General features: G+C 37.7%; 1 protein-coding gene across 9 annotated transcripts in view; it reads right to left on the bottom strand.

The window, feature by feature from the left end:
- The window catches only part of ints10 (integrator complex subunit 10), a 121,346-nt gene that overhangs the window by 83,681 nt on the left and 20,867 nt on the right, over positions 1–16,798 (bottom strand). For all 9 annotated transcript variants that reach the window (XM_069925271.1, XM_069925270.1, XM_069925268.1 and 6 more), the window contains 5 exons: positions 16,463–16,544; positions 14,814–14,954; positions 11,375–11,546; positions 801–970; positions 95–231 (listed from right to left, as the gene is read on the bottom strand). In XM_069925271.1, coding sequence (XP_069781372.1) covers positions 95–231; positions 801–970; positions 11,375–11,546; positions 14,814–14,954; positions 16,463–16,544 — 702 coding nt within the window. The remainder of the gene's footprint in view (positions 1–94; positions 232–800; positions 971–11,374; positions 11,547–14,813; positions 14,955–16,462; positions 16,545–16,798) is intronic.

The following is a 16,798-nucleotide window of genomic DNA, read 5'->3' as shown; positions in this document are numbered from 1 at the left end:
GATGTGGTAGGAAGCTGATTCCAGGTCATTACAGACAGAGAGAATAATACTTTTACAAAAATAATGTAATATTTAGTAAGGTAAGATTACTCACCAAGGTTTTTTCTCTCCCATCTCCAAGTTTTCGCCTTTTATGAATATGCTTACTTCGATCAATATCCACATCACCATATACATTTGACAAGTCATCCAATAAAATAAGTGGAACCTGGTTGCTGGAAGGGCTTGGTGCTAATAAGAAAGTTGTTTGATTTGTTAAAAAGAATATGCAGCAACAGAATTACAAATAACTGGAGATCATACTGGTATTTTTGTTAAAATTTGTTTTTTTCACAATACATAATGCATAGTAGTCAACAAGCAGTCTGTGGATTCTGGAGAACCAGAGGAATTCATGAAACTGCTGGAGGAATTCAGCGGATCATGCAGCTTCCATGGAAAGCAATAAGCAGTCAATGTTTCAGGCCTGAGCCCTTCTTCACATATACATATGCAGCACTTTTGTACATTGCACACAATGCATCGTGCCATTTAACATTCAAGATATTAAAATCCCATTCTTTGGATCAAGGTTAACATTAACAGTACCACACAACACATTTTAAGGTAGCAATCAAATTAATGAATGCAACTAGTTGTTTTCAATGTTGTTTCTTGCTTACTCTCATTAATTGATAAACAAAATCATTCAAATGTTCTTTTATATTTATCTATATATTTATTTTAAATTGCAAATATCTGCAGATTTGAAGCAGCAAGGGTTGGTTTCATGATCATTCCTTCACAATTCCTTAACTAACCTTGGAATAGAGATGGCTGGATACTACCAACATATTGGAATGCATTCTTGAAAAATACCAGCAGGGTCGAATAAACAACTTGATGCTTATATTTCCTGTGGCCTTCATCATCAAAGTTGTTTATATATCTACATAAATCTTTCATTCTGTGCAAAATTTCACCACAACTCCTGAAATAATATGAAAGAAAATCCCAAAGTTTAATGAATGGAATACGTCAAACGATATTAAAAATTGAAATATTGATTCAAATTTTCAAATTAAGTTATACTGTAATACCAGACTTGTCTATTTTTAAATGTGGTATATATGTTGCAGATACATAAATCAGTGTAGAAAAAATGAAGTACAAATCACTTCTGCTCGTTCTGTAATGAGAATCAATCATTCATTCGCTAGTTTATTTTTAATCTTTCTGTTCATACAAAGATGTTCATGGCCTCTGATTAAGAATCAGTACCGCACCCCACTAAGGACATTAAAAATCTAAAACAACAAAGCAAAACTGAAATAATGATGAATTACATACAACCCTGCATATTAAGAAACCTGAGAGAAAAAAGATGAAGGGGGTAATCAGGAAAGAAGAGACAGCTTTTTGCTCCAGATTCCAGCATTTGCAATCTGCTGGAAGAAATCAGTGGGTCGAGCAGCATCAGTGGGAGAATAATTGACCATTCAGGTCTGAACATTTTATCAAGACTTGATGCATGGTTCCAACTTAAAATGTTAAAAATTCTTTTTCTCCCAGTGCTGGTGCTTGACCTGCTGAAGTCCTCCAGCAGATTCATTTTTTTGCTGAAGGTGGTAATGTTCAATGCATTTTAAGTTCTAAAATTCAACAGTTTCACAAATTCACTGAGATGAAAGTGCAGGAAAAAGATATTTGTTAAAATATGTGCAGACTTGTATAATTGTTATAGCACTGGAAGCAGCCATTCAGCCCAGGGAACCTGTGCCAATTCCTGTCAGTCCCATTTCCAAACTCATTCCCCTTGGTCCTAAACGATTCCCTCTCTGAATCAGGATTTATTGACAAGAACAAGTAATGAAATTAAGTGTTTTGCAGCATCATCAGAGTGAAAACATTCCTATTATAATCATCTAACAATATTACTATATTTAAAAAAATAATAGTGCATGAAAAGTAAGGCAGTGTCTTGGGTTCATTGATTATTTAGGAATATGATGGCAGTGGGGAAGAAGCTCTCCTTGTGCCATTGAATGCTCATCTTTAGGCTCTTGTATCTTTTTCCTGATAGTAGCAGAGTGAAGAGGATGTGGCCTGGGTGGTGGGGATTTTGAGGATAGAGGCTGCTCTTTTAAGAGACTGCCTCATGTAGATGTCCTAGATAAAGTGAAATCTGGTGCCTATGATGTCGCAGGGCGAGTTAACAACAATCTGGAGTTTATTCTTGTCCTGAGAGTTGGCACCTCCATACCAGGCAGTGATGCTCTCCACGGTACACCTGTGGAAGTTTACTAGAGTCTACAGTGACATACCAAATCTCCTCAGACACCTCACAAAGTATAGCAGCTGGAGAGCCTACTTTGTGATGGCATCAACATGGAGGCTCCAGGACAGATTCTCAGAGATGCTGACACCCAGGAATTTGAGGTTCTTGATCCTCTCCACTACAGAGCCCTTGATGAGGACTGTGTCAAGTTCCTCTGACTTCCTCCTGAAGTCCATAATCCTCTCCTTGGTTTTGCTGACATTGAGGGCAAGGTTGTAATCCATACACCATTCAATGAGCTGATCTATCTCCCTCCTATCTGCTTCCTCATTGCCTCTTGTCCATAACTAATATCTTTTACAAGATACTGAACGATTCAGTTTCAATCATATGAGATTTTTTTCAATTCATCTCCTTTGTATCATTCTCTCAAAATTTTAAATATCCCTGGTCAATGAATTATTCACTAATAACAGCAGCTTCCCTAAATCATATTTCTGAAAAATCAATGAATTAAAGATACTTTTCATGCACTATTCTCCAAATTAGTCATGATCAGATTTATTGAGGTTGAAAGTCAGGGGAGCAGACAATAACATGCATGGAAGAGAGCCTTTGCATATAGTTGATTATTAAATGCTTATTTATCCTTGAATAAAAGATGAAGTATTTTGTCTTAAGAACTAAAACCTAAGGGGCATGGTCATGCAAAGGACTTAGACAGACATGATTTGGTTGAGCTCTCTATGAAGTGCATTAAATAAATGGTCAAAACTCGAAAATTAAGATTTTCTTCATCAAAAATGGATAAAGCTAGCACAAAGAAATCAAGGCAGCCAAGAACAAAGGTTGAAGAAGATCCATTCAACCAGGAGCCTTGGGTGAAAATCTGAAAGGAAGTGCTGCAAAAATGGTGATGGGACTGGCAGAATATAGGAACATAGGAAGTAGGAACAGGAGTAGGCCAAAAATGGCCCATCGAGCCTGCTCCGCCATTCAATACGATCATAGCTGATCTAATTTATGACCTAACTCCACCTACCTGCCTTCTCCCCATATCCCCTAATTCCTCTATCATGTAGAAATGTATCTAACCAAATTTTAAATATGTTTAATGAAGCAGCCTCAACCACTTCCCTGGTTAGAGAATTCCAAACATTCACTACTCTCTGGGAAAAACTATTTTTCCTCATCTCTGTCCTAAATCTACTCCCCCGAATCTTGAGACTGTGTCCTCTCGTTTTAGTTTCCACGGCCAGCTCAAAAAACCTTCCTACATCTATCCTATCCATACCCTTCATAATCCTATATGTTTCTATAAGATCTCCTCTCATTCTTCTGAACTCGAGCGAATACAATCCTAGACGATTTAATTTTTCATCATAAGTCAACCCCTTCATCCCAGGGATCAACCTAGTAAACCTCCTCTGGACCGTCTCCAAAGCCAGTATATCCTTCCTCAAATATGGAGACCAGAACTGGACACAGTACTCTAGGTGCGGTCTCACCAGTACCTTATACAGTTGCAACATTACCTCCCTACTCCTGAATTCAATTCCTCTAGCGATGAAGGCCAACATTCCATTTGCCTTCTTAATTACCTGCTGCACCTGCAACCTAACTTTTTGCGATTCATGCACAAGCACTCCCAAGTCCCTCTGCACAACAGCATGCTGTAGTTTTTCACTCTTTAAATAATATTCAGCTCTTTTATTTTTCTTGCCAAAGTGGATAACCTCACACTTACTAACATTGTACTCCATCTGCCAGACCTTTGCCCACTCATCCAACTTAACTATATCCCTCTGCAGACTCTCCACATCCTCATTACAATTTGCTCTTCCACTCAATTTGGTGTCATCCGCAAACTTGGCTGCACCACATTTTGTCCCCTCCTCCAAGTCATCAATGTAAATGATGAACAGTTGTGGGCCTAACACTGACCCCTGCAGCACCCAACATACCACTCTGCCAACCTGAAAAACTCCCATTTATCCCGACTCTCTGCCTCCTGTCAGACAACCAATTTTCAATCCAAGCCAATATACTTCCCCGGACTCCACTTTCCTGTAACTTACTGATAAGTCTCTTGTGCGGCACCTTATCAAACACTTTCTGGAAATCCAAATATACAACATCAACCTGTTCCCCTCTATCCACCGCGCCCATTATATCCTCAAAGAATCCTAACAAGTTTGTCAAACAAGATCTTCCCTTTCTAAAACCATGCTGCATCTGCCTGATTGAACCCTTACGTTCCAAAAGTTTCACTATTTCATCTTTAATGACGGCTTCAAGCATTTTTCCAACTACACTCATCAAGCTAATTGGCCGATAATTTCCAGTCTTCTGCCTACATCCCTTCTTAAAAAGTGGCGTGACATTTGCTGTCCTCCAGTCTGCCAGGACCTGCCCAGAATCCAAGGAATTTTGGTATATGACCACCAATGCATCAACTATAACTTCTGCCATTTCCTTCAGAACCCTTGGATGCATATCATCAGGACCAGGTAATTTGTCTGGCTTTAGTCCCATTAGTTTCTCCATCACTACTTCCTTTATAACAACTATTTTATCAAGGCCCTCCCCAACATTCGCATCCTTAACTCCGCATTTGGGCATGCTGGACGTGTCTTCCACCGTGAAGACTGACACAAAATATTTGTTCAATGCCTCAGCCATTTCCTCATTTTTTGCTACCAGTTTTCCTTTCTCATCCTCCAAGGGTCTTATGTTAACTCTGGCCACCCTCTTCCGTTTTATATATTTATAATTTTTTTTTACTTTCTGTTTTTATATTTTGTGCCAATTTACTTTCATAATCCTTTTTCCCATTTCTTATTACCTGCTTTGTAACCCCTTCTTGTCTCTTAAAGTTATCCCAATCTTCCAGTTTCCCACTGCTCTTTGCAGCTTTGTACACCTGCGCCTTCAATTTTATACTCTCCTTTATTTCCTTTGTTAAACACGGTTGATTTTTTCCCTCCCTTGCTGCGCTTTTTCCTGATTGGAATATATTTTTGTTGAGCATTACAAAATATTTCTTTGAAAATCTTCCACTGTTCCTCAACTGTTTCATCAATTAGCCTGTGCTCCCAGTCCACTCTGCCCAATTCCTCCCTCATCCTATGGTAGTCACCCCTGTTTAAGCATAATATATTAGTTTTAGATCTAACTATTTCCCCTTCCATCTGAATGAGAAATTCAATCATACTATGATTGCTATTTCCCAGATGGTCTCTGACTATTACATCATTTACTCTACCTATCTCATTGCACAACACTAGATCCAGGAGAGCATTTTCTCTTGTTGGTTCCTTAACGTGCTGCTCAAGAAAGCTATCGTGAATGCATTCTATGAAGTCCTCTTCCAGACTCCCACGACCAACTTGATTTTCCCAATCTATGTGGAAGTTAAAGTCCCCCATGACTACTGCCGAATCATTATTACATGCCTCATTTATCTCTCTATTTATTTCCTGTGCCACTAAATTATTGTTATTTGGTGGGCGATAGATAACACCCACCAATAATTTTTTTCCCTTTGTTATTCTTTATCTCAACCCAAATGGACTCAACATTATGCTCTTTAGATCTTATATCATCAGGTAAAAATGGGGAGTTGGGTCAAGAATTGAGCATCATCCTGGAAAAAATTGGAGCATTTGAGTAACCGATTCAACAGCATTGAAACAGTGATGAGTTATGACCGAGAAAATGACTGAAATTAAATAGATTGCTGAAGACCTGATGGAGAGAATGGGTCGAACAGAGATGGAACTGACAAAAATGCATGAAAAACTTGAGGCTTTGGGAAAAAAATCCAAAGAATGGGAGTTGGATAAACAAGGACTGCTTGACAAAATTGACCATATGGAGAACATAAATCGACAGAATAATGTCCAAATTATTGGACTAAAGGAAGGAATCGAGGGAAGAGACCTGGTGAACTTTTTTCAAATATGGATCCCACAAGTGTTGGAGAAGACAAATTTGGGGAAAAACTGCATATCGAGAGAGCTAACTTGGACCCAGAAGAGCTGGCGATCGGAGAACAATACTGAGACTATTAAGCTACCGAGAACAGGAGATAATTTTAGGAACAGCATTTATGACTCTAAGGAGATTAATGGCCTGATCATGAAAAGGTGCTATTTTTTCAAGGCTTTAGCCCAACTTGATTAAACAAAGAAAAGAATTTGAAAATGTGAAATGTGCTAAAAACTGGAAATATTCAATGATATATCATGCGACTTTGAGGGTCGAAGTAGCAGAAGGGAATCGGTGATTTTTAAAGACCAAGAACAAGGTGGAAGACTTTCTACGAAGTTTGTAAAATATAAGATTAAGGTTGCCAAGGGAGAAGACTTTGAAAATATTTATAAAGGAATCAGTTAAAAGTAGTAAAAGTTGCATTATTTTTATTTTTATTAAACCGTCTTATATTTATTATTTAAAACTAAAGTGTATAGAAATTCTCACAGAGAGATCAGTAAAAGAAAAAGAAATCTAGGAAAAATGGTAACAGGGTGGAGAGTCCGGTCTCAGGGAGAGAGTGGAACCCGGAAGGAGTAACAAAAAAAGATGGTGCTAAAGGGAGGGGTTCTTCTTCCTTGAGGGATTCCATGTGCATTTTTTGCGGGCTTTCGGGGCTCTATGTATACGTCACCATCGGGGCATGGACATTGTGTGTTTTTCTTAAAGGGGAAAGATCACTTTATTATTTAAAGGTCAAAGAGATTTTACTGTTAAAAAAATATTGTTTTAAAGAAGAATATGGATAGTACATTAAAATGTATTAGTTTTAATGTTAATGGAATTAATGGGATATTAAGAGAAAATGGGTCTTGGCATACCTAAAAATATTAAAGCCAGATATAATCTTTTTACAAGAAACACATCTTACCAAAATTTGAACACACAAAATTAAAAAGAGAATGGGTGGAGCAAGAAATATTGTCTTCATTTGAATCAAAAGCAAGAGGTGTAGTGATTTTAGTTAATAAAAATATACCAATAATAATAGAAGAGACATTAACTGATCAAGCTGGAAGATTTGTAATGGCACACTGCAAAATTTATGCAGAATCATGGATGTTTATGAACATTTATGCCCCAAATTATGACAATGAAGTCTTAATGAAGGATATCTTTTAAAAACTGCAGGGGAAAGGTAAAATATATTGATTGGAGGAGATTTCAATTTTTATTTAGATCTGATATTGGATAAACCAGCGATAACAATAAGAGTGAAAGCTGCAAAAATGACATTATTATTAATAAAGGATTTAAATTCAATTGATATATGGAGATGGGTCAACACCTTAGAAAGGGACTATTTGTTCGACTCAAGGGTACATGATTCACAAACAAAGATTAACTTATTTTTAATGTCTGCCCAGCTACCAGGTAGAGTGGTAAAAATAGAATATTTGGCAAGACTTTTATCAGACCACTCACCATTAACATTAACTACAGGTACATGATCCTTTATCCGGACATCTAAAATCTGAAAAGCTCCAAAATCCGGCAAGTGGGACCAGCGGTTGGGGAAGGTAGCCAAGAGACTGGCAGTCAGGGGAGGCAGCTGGGGGAGACTGCCGGGCAGCTGAGGGACCGGTGGTCGGGAGAGACGGCCAGGCGGCAGAGGAACTGGCGGTCAGGGGAGATGTCTGGGTGGCCGAGGGACTGGCAGCCGGGGAGACGGTCAGGCGGCCGAGGGACCAGTGGCCGGGGGAGACTGCCAGGCGGCAAAGGGACCAGCGGTTGGGGGAGATGTCCGGGCGGCCGAGGGACTGCGGTTGGGGAAGGCGGCCGGGCGGCCTAGGGACCGCAGTAGGGAAGACGGCCGGGCAGCCGAGGGACCGGTGGTCGGGGGAGACCTCCGGACGGCTGAGAGACCGTGGTTGGGGGAGGCGGCCGGGTGGTTGAGGGACTGCGGTTGGGGGAGACAGTCAAGGGACCAGTGATCAGAGGAGACGTTCAGGCAGCCGAGGGACCAGCTTTTGGGGAGGCAGCCGAGGGACCGCGGTTGGGGGAGACAGCCAGGCGACTAGAAGGGGGTGGGGGTGGATACGGCAGCACAATTCAGGTGGGCTTTCTGAAATCCGGAAAAATCCAAAATTCGCAACACACTGTCCCTCATGGGTTCCGGATAAAGGATCGTGTACCTGTATTACAATAATGGAAAAGCAAGAAAGTTTGTATAGATATTATCTTAATGCTACATTATTAAAGAGGAAGGATTTTTGTGAATTTATTAAGAGACAGATAAAAATATTTTGTGAAAACAATCTTCCTTTCAATGACAACAGTTTTCTAATTTGGGTAACACTTACAGCTTATTTGAGGGGACAAATTATTTTGTATACTAAAAATCTTAAGAGAGAAAATGCAGGAGATCTAGAAGGTCTAGAGGAGGATAGAACAAAATTGGAAAAAGAGTATCAGATATCAGGAATACAAGAAAAATATAGAATATTCGAGAACAAAAAGTTACAATATAATACACTAAAACATTTAGAACAGAAAAAACAATATTAAAAACTAAATAAAAATATAATGAACTAAGAGAATGGGCGCACAAAGTGTTATCTTGGCAGGCTAAATTAGAAGAGTCATCCAGAATGATAAATGCAATAGAAACAGAAGCTGATATTATAACATACAAAAAAGAAATAAATAATGTATTTAGACAATGCTATATGAAACTATATAAATTAGAATTAATAGGAGATGAAAACGAGATGGAAGAATTTTTAACAAATGTTGAACTTCTTAAACTAGAAGAGAGAGAAAGAGATGACTTAGATGCATCTTTTATAAGGGAAGAAATAGAGAAAACTCTGGGTACTTAACAAGCTAATAACTCCCCGGGGGTCGATGAGTTCTCTCCTGAGTTCTATTGACAATTTAAAGATTTGTTGATACCTCCGTTGGTGGAGACCCATCCCCTCCTGGAAACTTTTTCAACTGCTGTAATTACAGTGCTACCAAAGAAAGGTAGAGACCTATTAAAAACCTCATCAGACCAATATCACTTCTGAATGCAGACTATAAAAATCTAGCAAAAGCATTAGCTAATAGATTGGGTGAGTATTTACTAAAATTAATACATCCAGATCAGGTGGGATTTGTTAAAGGAAGACATTCTTGAAATAGATTATTCAATATAATACATTTGGGAAAATCAACATTGAATCCAAACATAATTATTTCTCCAAATGCAGAAAAGGCATTTGACCAACTAGAATGGTCTTTCTTATATGAAATGTGGGAAAAATTTAGTGTAGGTAGAAAATTTATAAATTGGTTAAAAACGTTTTATCAATAAGCTACAAGCCAAAATTATAACAAATAACCAAATGTCATCTATTTTTCAATTGTATAGATCGAGTAGACAGGGGTGTCCCCTGTCATCAGTATTATTCATCCTAGCTATTGAACCTCTGGCAGAGATTATAAGAGATCCAGATATTAAGGGCTTCAAAGTTGGACAGGAAGAAGATGATGAGCTATTATATATGTAAGACAAGATTACAAACAATATTAGAAATTTATGGAAGAATATCAGGATAAAAAATAAATATGAATAAAAATGAGATAATACCATTGCAGAATTTTGATTATGAAAGATACCAAAAAGGTAGTAGATTTAAATGAAAGAAAGATGGAATTAAATTCTTAGGAATAGAGACAAATAATAATTTACAGAATTTATATAATCTTAATTATACCCTTCTATTAGAAAAGATAGAAAAGAATTGACAGAAATGGAAAGATCTGCTGATTACATTAGAAGGAAGGGTAAATTTTAGAAAAATGAAAGTAATGCCAAGACTGCAGTATCTCTTTCAATTATTGCCTATTGTACTAACTAGAAGAATTTTTAAATTATTACTTAATTGTATAAGACAATTCATATGGAATAACAAAGTACCAAGAATTGCACTGGGAGCACTTAAACTTCTGGATTTTAAGAAGTATTATCTATCAGCACAAGCAAGATTTTTATCATCTTTCTTTGAAGAAAATAGTCTCCCTTCATGTATTCGAATGGGATTGAATTCAATAAAAGAGGAGATGTTAAGTCAATAACTAAATAAATGAATAATTCTATGTTAATATACATGATTAGAATATGTCAAGAAAAAAATGAATGTTTCGGGTAAAAAAGCAGGTATATCACTGAAGACACCATTATGTAAAAATGTACTACTGCCTATGAATCTGGTCAACAAAATATTGAATTTAAGGTATGACAAAGGAATAAGATATATTGATGATTTTTATATGGAAGGATCTCTTATGTCTTTTGAACAATTAAGAAATAAGTATGGAATAGCTAATAAGAGAAAGATCGCTCTTAAGAAAAAGATGGGGACCAAACTTGGCTCCACCTGAAATCAGTGAGACGGAACAAATGATTGGTTGGGGAACACACCAAAATTTATATCTAAGATGTACTTTGCTCTCCAAAATGAAAGTGCAAAACCAGGTTTACAGAGATCGAGAGAGAGGAATGGGAGTCGGATGTAGGAGTTGCAATAATGGAAAGATGCTTGTCTGATTGGTGTTTGGATAACACAATGTCAATTATAAATGCAAGATACAGAGTAGTGCAATATAATTTTCAAAACCAACCTCACACCTCAGAAATTACATAAATCAAAATCGGAAATATTGGAGATGTGTTTTAGATGTGGAATAGAAATAGGATCATTTGTACATGCTACATGGTTGTGTGTGCAGGTGAGACCTTTCTGGCAAGATATTACCGAGAGCATGGGGAACCACGCTAAGAGAGCGGGGGGGGGGGGGGGGGGGGGGTGGAAACGGGACGGAACGTGAACCAAGAGCAGGGGGGAGCCACACACTGATAGCTGGGGGGGGGGGGGGCTGTGCACCGAGAGCGTGGGGCGGGTGGGAGCCCGCACACTAAGAACGGGGAGAGCTGCGCACCTAGACCGGGGGGCATCCTCACACCAGGCCCGATAAATTTTGATCACACGTCGGATCTAGTCCAAGGGCCGTAGGTTACCCATTCCTGATCTAGAGCATATTTCTGCAACATTTATTCAAAAAAAAATAGATGAGGAAAGAGTTCAGAATTCTAACCTGTTTGCTTTATCCATTTGCCATTCACACCTCATTGCCACAATAGACAGGATTTCAAACAATCTATCCCAAGGTTGCATTATCATGGATGACTTTTCAGTAAGTCCTTCTATAATATATTTCTGGGTGCTCCGTTTGGTGGGTGACTTTAAATCAGCGTTATCTTGAGAACCTAATAGAAGACAACAATGGATCATTGTGTGACCTTATTTGACTGTGTTAGTTGCCAGCATATAAAGGCTACAAGATTCATCATTCATTTTTCACTGCCTAATTCAGAATTCATAAATGAGGCATCTTTCAAGAATGGAATTCTTTACCAAAACATTTTTGACAGATTTGAACATTTACAAGGCATAATATAGCAAATAATTGATATTTTAAATTCATCACAATTATTTCAAGATTTAGCCAATTCATATGAAAAGTTGTGTTTAACAATGTGTGATGACATATATCATTGACTTTTGATTACTTTCCCTCTTCTTTTCAGCATGAAAATTATGTGTTTCCCCAAGGTAACAGTGAGAAATAACATACAGATCATGCCTGCTCTTTCATACAATGAGGCTAGGAACTTGGACAAAGGTAAATTGCATGATTTCCTCCAGACTCCCACATCAATCGCTAACATTCACCCTCATAAGGGCAGGAATAGAACATAGAACATTACAGCACGGAGACATAATAGCCCAAAATCCATATATCTGTTGACCATAATGCCAATTTAAACTTCTCATCTGTCTGCACATGTTTATAACTCTATCTGTTCACGTTGTTATTGTGTCTGCTTCCACCACTTACCCTAGCAAAGCATTCCAGGCATCTACCACCATCTGTCAAGAAAAGTTTACTGTCATTTGATTGTACAAGTAGAACCCAACGAAACAATATTCTCTGGTCCTCACAGCAAAATATAACCAGGCCCATACAGACAGACAATATATGTGTAAGACAACATACAAATAAATAAATAAATATAGTTTCAGAAATATGAGTCTCAGATGGTTAAAAAAAACTTACTCCTTAAGCTTTCCTCCTTTCACATTAAACATATGCCTTCAAGTATTTGACATTTCCACCTAGATAAAAAGATCAGTCATTACTCTATCTACACTTAATACTTGTATATTCTTCTATAAGGTCATCCCTCAGCCTCCAAAGGTCAGAGAAAATAATCCAAGTTTGTCCAACTAATCAATGCACTCCAATCCAGGCAACATCCAAATGAACCTCTTCTGCACCCTCTTCAAAGCCCAGCATCCTTCCTGTAAGAGCAACCAGAACTGCACACAATACTTCAAATATGACCTGACCAACATTTTATACTGCCACGTGACTTCCCAACTTTAATATTCAGTTCCCTAACTAATGAAGGCAAGTGTGCCTTATGGCTTCTCCACCACCCAATCTACTTCTGTTGCCACTTCCAGCAACCTAAGTGCTTGCATCCAATATTCTTCTGTACGTAAATGCTTTTAAGGATCTGGTCATTTACTGTATGCTGATAAGGGTCCTATTATTTGCTGTTTAATGTTCTTGTAAAGAGTTAATGACAATAACATTAACAGCCATAATATAAAGTGGAAAGAATGATTGAATGTAATAGGATCGAGTCATTCCAGAGCCAGCATAACACAATTTATCTTTATGTAAGTAGATATGCTACGGAAGACATTGGTGAAGACAATAGGTTACTAATCACAGAGCACCTATGGTAAAGGAATTAATTAAGGTGATATGTGAGTGGAAAGAAAAAGTTTGAAAACCACTGGATGAGACGATTGCACTCTGAATTACTGCACTCTGCATGGTTGCCAACTCCTTTTCATCTAATGGAGATCTACATAAGATTCCACCTAAAATTTCACAAAGCTGATTATGAAAATATAGAACATTGAATACTGCAGCACAGTACAGGATGCTGGGCTTTGAAGAGGGTGCAGAAGAGGTTCATCTGGATGATGCCTGGATTGGAGTACATTGATTAGTTGGACAAACTTCGATTATTTTCTCTGACCTTTGGAGGCTGAGGGATAACCTTACAGAAGAATATACAAGTATTAAGTGTAGGTATTATCTGGGTGGAAATGTCAAATACTTGAAGGCATATGTTTAATGTGAAAGGAGCAAAACTTAAAGGAGGAAGGTTTTTTTTAACCATCCGAGACTCATATTTCTGAAACCATATTTATTTATTTGCATGTTGTCCTGCACATGTATTGTCTGTCTGTATGTATGTGCGTTAGGCCTGGTTATGTTTTGCAATGAGGACCCGAAAACACTGCTTCATTGGGTTCTACTTGTGCAATCAAATGACAGTAAACTTTTCTTGACAAATAGTGGTAGATGCCTGGAATGCTTTGCCAGAGACAAATCTTCCAGTAATATTATGACTGTAGGCTAGAAAGCCTCACCAATAGTTACTCCTCTTATATTTCCTTGCATACCTGGAATATCTAGTTAAATGTCTGGGAACAATGCTATGATCTTCCTGTTAAATGCACCATTGAATACACAAGAATACACACAAGAGTTCTGTTAAATTATATTTTTTATAGTAATGTTGTAAGATGGTTATAATATGAATTTTTGCTCTATGATGCTGCCACAAAACATCAAATTTCACGACATGTTTATGACAATAAATTCTGATTCAGATTGCTGGAACAAAGATACAGATGCTTAATCTTCTATCCGTAATCCTTGGGACTAGACACTTTTCGGATTTTGGAATTTTTCAGATAACAAAATAATATTAAAACGGCAGTACTTTTAAGTAATTGCTAAAGGAAGTAGTTGCAGTGGCGTTGGATGGGGGGGGGTGGTAAATGAAGTGAGATAAAGATAAATCGCTCTTTCACTGCTTGCCATTCTGGGTCACCCTGCTGTTCTCTCCCCACTCACTCGTCCAAGACACACTGCTGTTCTCTCCCCCTGCTCGACCACCCAAGTCACTCTGGTGCTCTTCCCCTGCTCACCCACCCAAGTCACACTGCTGCTCTCCCCCTGCTTGCCTGCCTGAGTCATGCTGTCGCTCTCAAGTTGTTCCCTCTGTCAAATACTCTTTCAGTGGGGTTACTGAAATTCTGCTGGAGGAAAATTCCTGTATTTTTAAGTAGAACATAAAGTAAAACTTCAAACTTAAATTGGCTCAAACTAATCTAAACACCTGAAAATATTCTATACATGCAGTGAAAAAAATGTTCGGTTTCCAGTTTTTAGAATTACAGATAAAGGGATAAGCATCTGTGCTTAGAATTGAAGCAAAATAAAAGACTTAAAGTAAGACTACTGGAAATGCTGAAAAATATATATTTGAACAGGTTTACACAGTGAATAGTACAATAATAATTTTGGAAAAAAAAATTAACACCAATTGTCTCACAAAAGTTAACAAAATAAACAATAGTGATTACTCAGATGTGCCTTGCCTTACCTTGATGCTGATTTTCCAATGAAGGTGATCTAGTAACATAACCAATATAAAACTCGGCAGCTTTGTGAAGATACTGATACAGCAGATTAGGAGGTAATCTTACTTCAGGGTTATTAATAATTAGAGGTAGAACATCACATACTGCAGATAAAATACAAGGAGTTACAAAAATAATTTCAGTGATAAAATATAAACCCTTCATAGTCAATATACCAGTAATTCTAGTAGCAGAACAAAACTTCAAATAAAAATACAGCTTTAAAGAGAGAAAGTGCCTTATGCCTTTTCACAAAACAGAAATCACAGGAACCCCAGTTATTAGATTAAATTGCAATATCCCAACACACAAGAAACACAGTCATTGATTCATACAGCACAGGTAACACATTCTTTGGCCTAATTTGTCCATGTCAAGCAAGGTGCTCCTGAGATATTCACAAATTTGTCCAAATGTCTTTTAAAAATGCAATTGTACTGTTTCATATACCTATCATCCTGTTTGAAAAATTTGTCTCTCTGGTATATTTTAAATCTTTCTCCCCTCACTTTGGACTTTCCTACTCTGGAAAAAAGACTGTGATAATCCATCTTATCTGTGGCTCTCAAGATTTTATAAACTTCAAGAAGGTCACCTCCTTAGCCTCCATTTCCCCAGGGAAGTTATCTCCATCCTACCTGGTTTTTCCTCATAACCCAAGCCCAATAATCTTGGCAACATCCATGTGAATCTTTTCTGTATCCTTTTTAGCATAATCACATCCTTCCCATACCTTGGTAACTAGAACTATGAACAATATTCCAAGTGTCACCTCACCAATGTCCTACACAGCAAAAACATGACAACCCAACTCATGCATTCAATGCACCCTCCCATGAAGGCAAATATCCCATATACCTGCTTCACCACCTTGTCTATGAAACTGCATCTTTCAAGAAACTGTGTACTTGCTCCCCAGGTCTCTGTTCTTCAATACTTTCAGACCCCTGACATTTCCATGCAAGACCTGCCCTAGCTTAAGTTTCTAATATGCACCACTTTGCTCTCATCTGTTGGAACTTGAGACAACCTTCTTTACTGTCTACCACACCACCAATTTTGATGGTGTCTGCAAACTTAATAATTATACCACCAACATTCTCATGCATGTCATTTATATGACAAACAGCAGGGGAGCCAGGATCTACTCCTGAACAACACCACATTATAGGCCTCCAATTTGAAAACTTTCCTTCCATAAACCAATTTTGCATCCATCTGGCTACCTCAACCTGGATCCCATACAATCTCACCTTGAGATCAGCCTACCATCAACATTCATTAAAAGGGGAAATAATTTGATTAGACCCATAACAGCACATTTTATACTTTTTTTTCCACCTCTGATCTCATGAAGTCAGCAAATGTTGTTAAGGTTTGATCAAACTCATCAAGAAATCAGGGTATCATACCCAAGGCTGAACTTATCTACATATTACTCACACATAGCAAAGAGAAATAGGAAATGGCTTTATTCTTCTCATAGCCTATCTGGAAGAACAGATTTTTATTTACTAAATGACACAAACCTACACCATATCACCAAATGAATGACTGGGAGTTTCCAATAAAAGTGCTTTTTTTTCAAGATTATCAGATCAATGTTTCTTACCAAATAACTTTCTAAAACAATTGACAGGTGAATCTTGATCATCCATACTTTCAGCTTCCAATAAAGTTTCACCAAGGCTCACCTAGTTCGTGATAAAAGAAACATATCCAAAATATTTAACATCTCGTTTTATTGAATGCAAAGATCTATCCGGTGTAACATTTACTGCCACAGTGTCTCATTACACAATTTCCAGAGAAAGTTACAATAGAAAAAATACTATGTCAGAGCATATAGAAATGTTTTTGGGAGATAAATTGGGAAAAAGATTGTGAGAGTAGGTCATACACAAACACTTTAAAATAGATGTTATTTGAAATACTGGAGACATAGTGG

The sequence above is a fragment of the Narcine bancroftii genome, chromosome 3 (assembly GCF_036971445.1).
Source record: "Narcine bancroftii isolate sNarBan1 chromosome 3, sNarBan1.hap1, whole genome shotgun sequence".
Classification (NCBI taxonomy): domain Eukaryota; kingdom Metazoa; phylum Chordata; class Chondrichthyes; order Torpediniformes; family Narcinidae; genus Narcine; species Narcine bancroftii.
The sequence above is the reverse complement of the archived record's forward strand: the minus strand, read 5'-3'. Positions and strand labels throughout refer to the sequence as shown.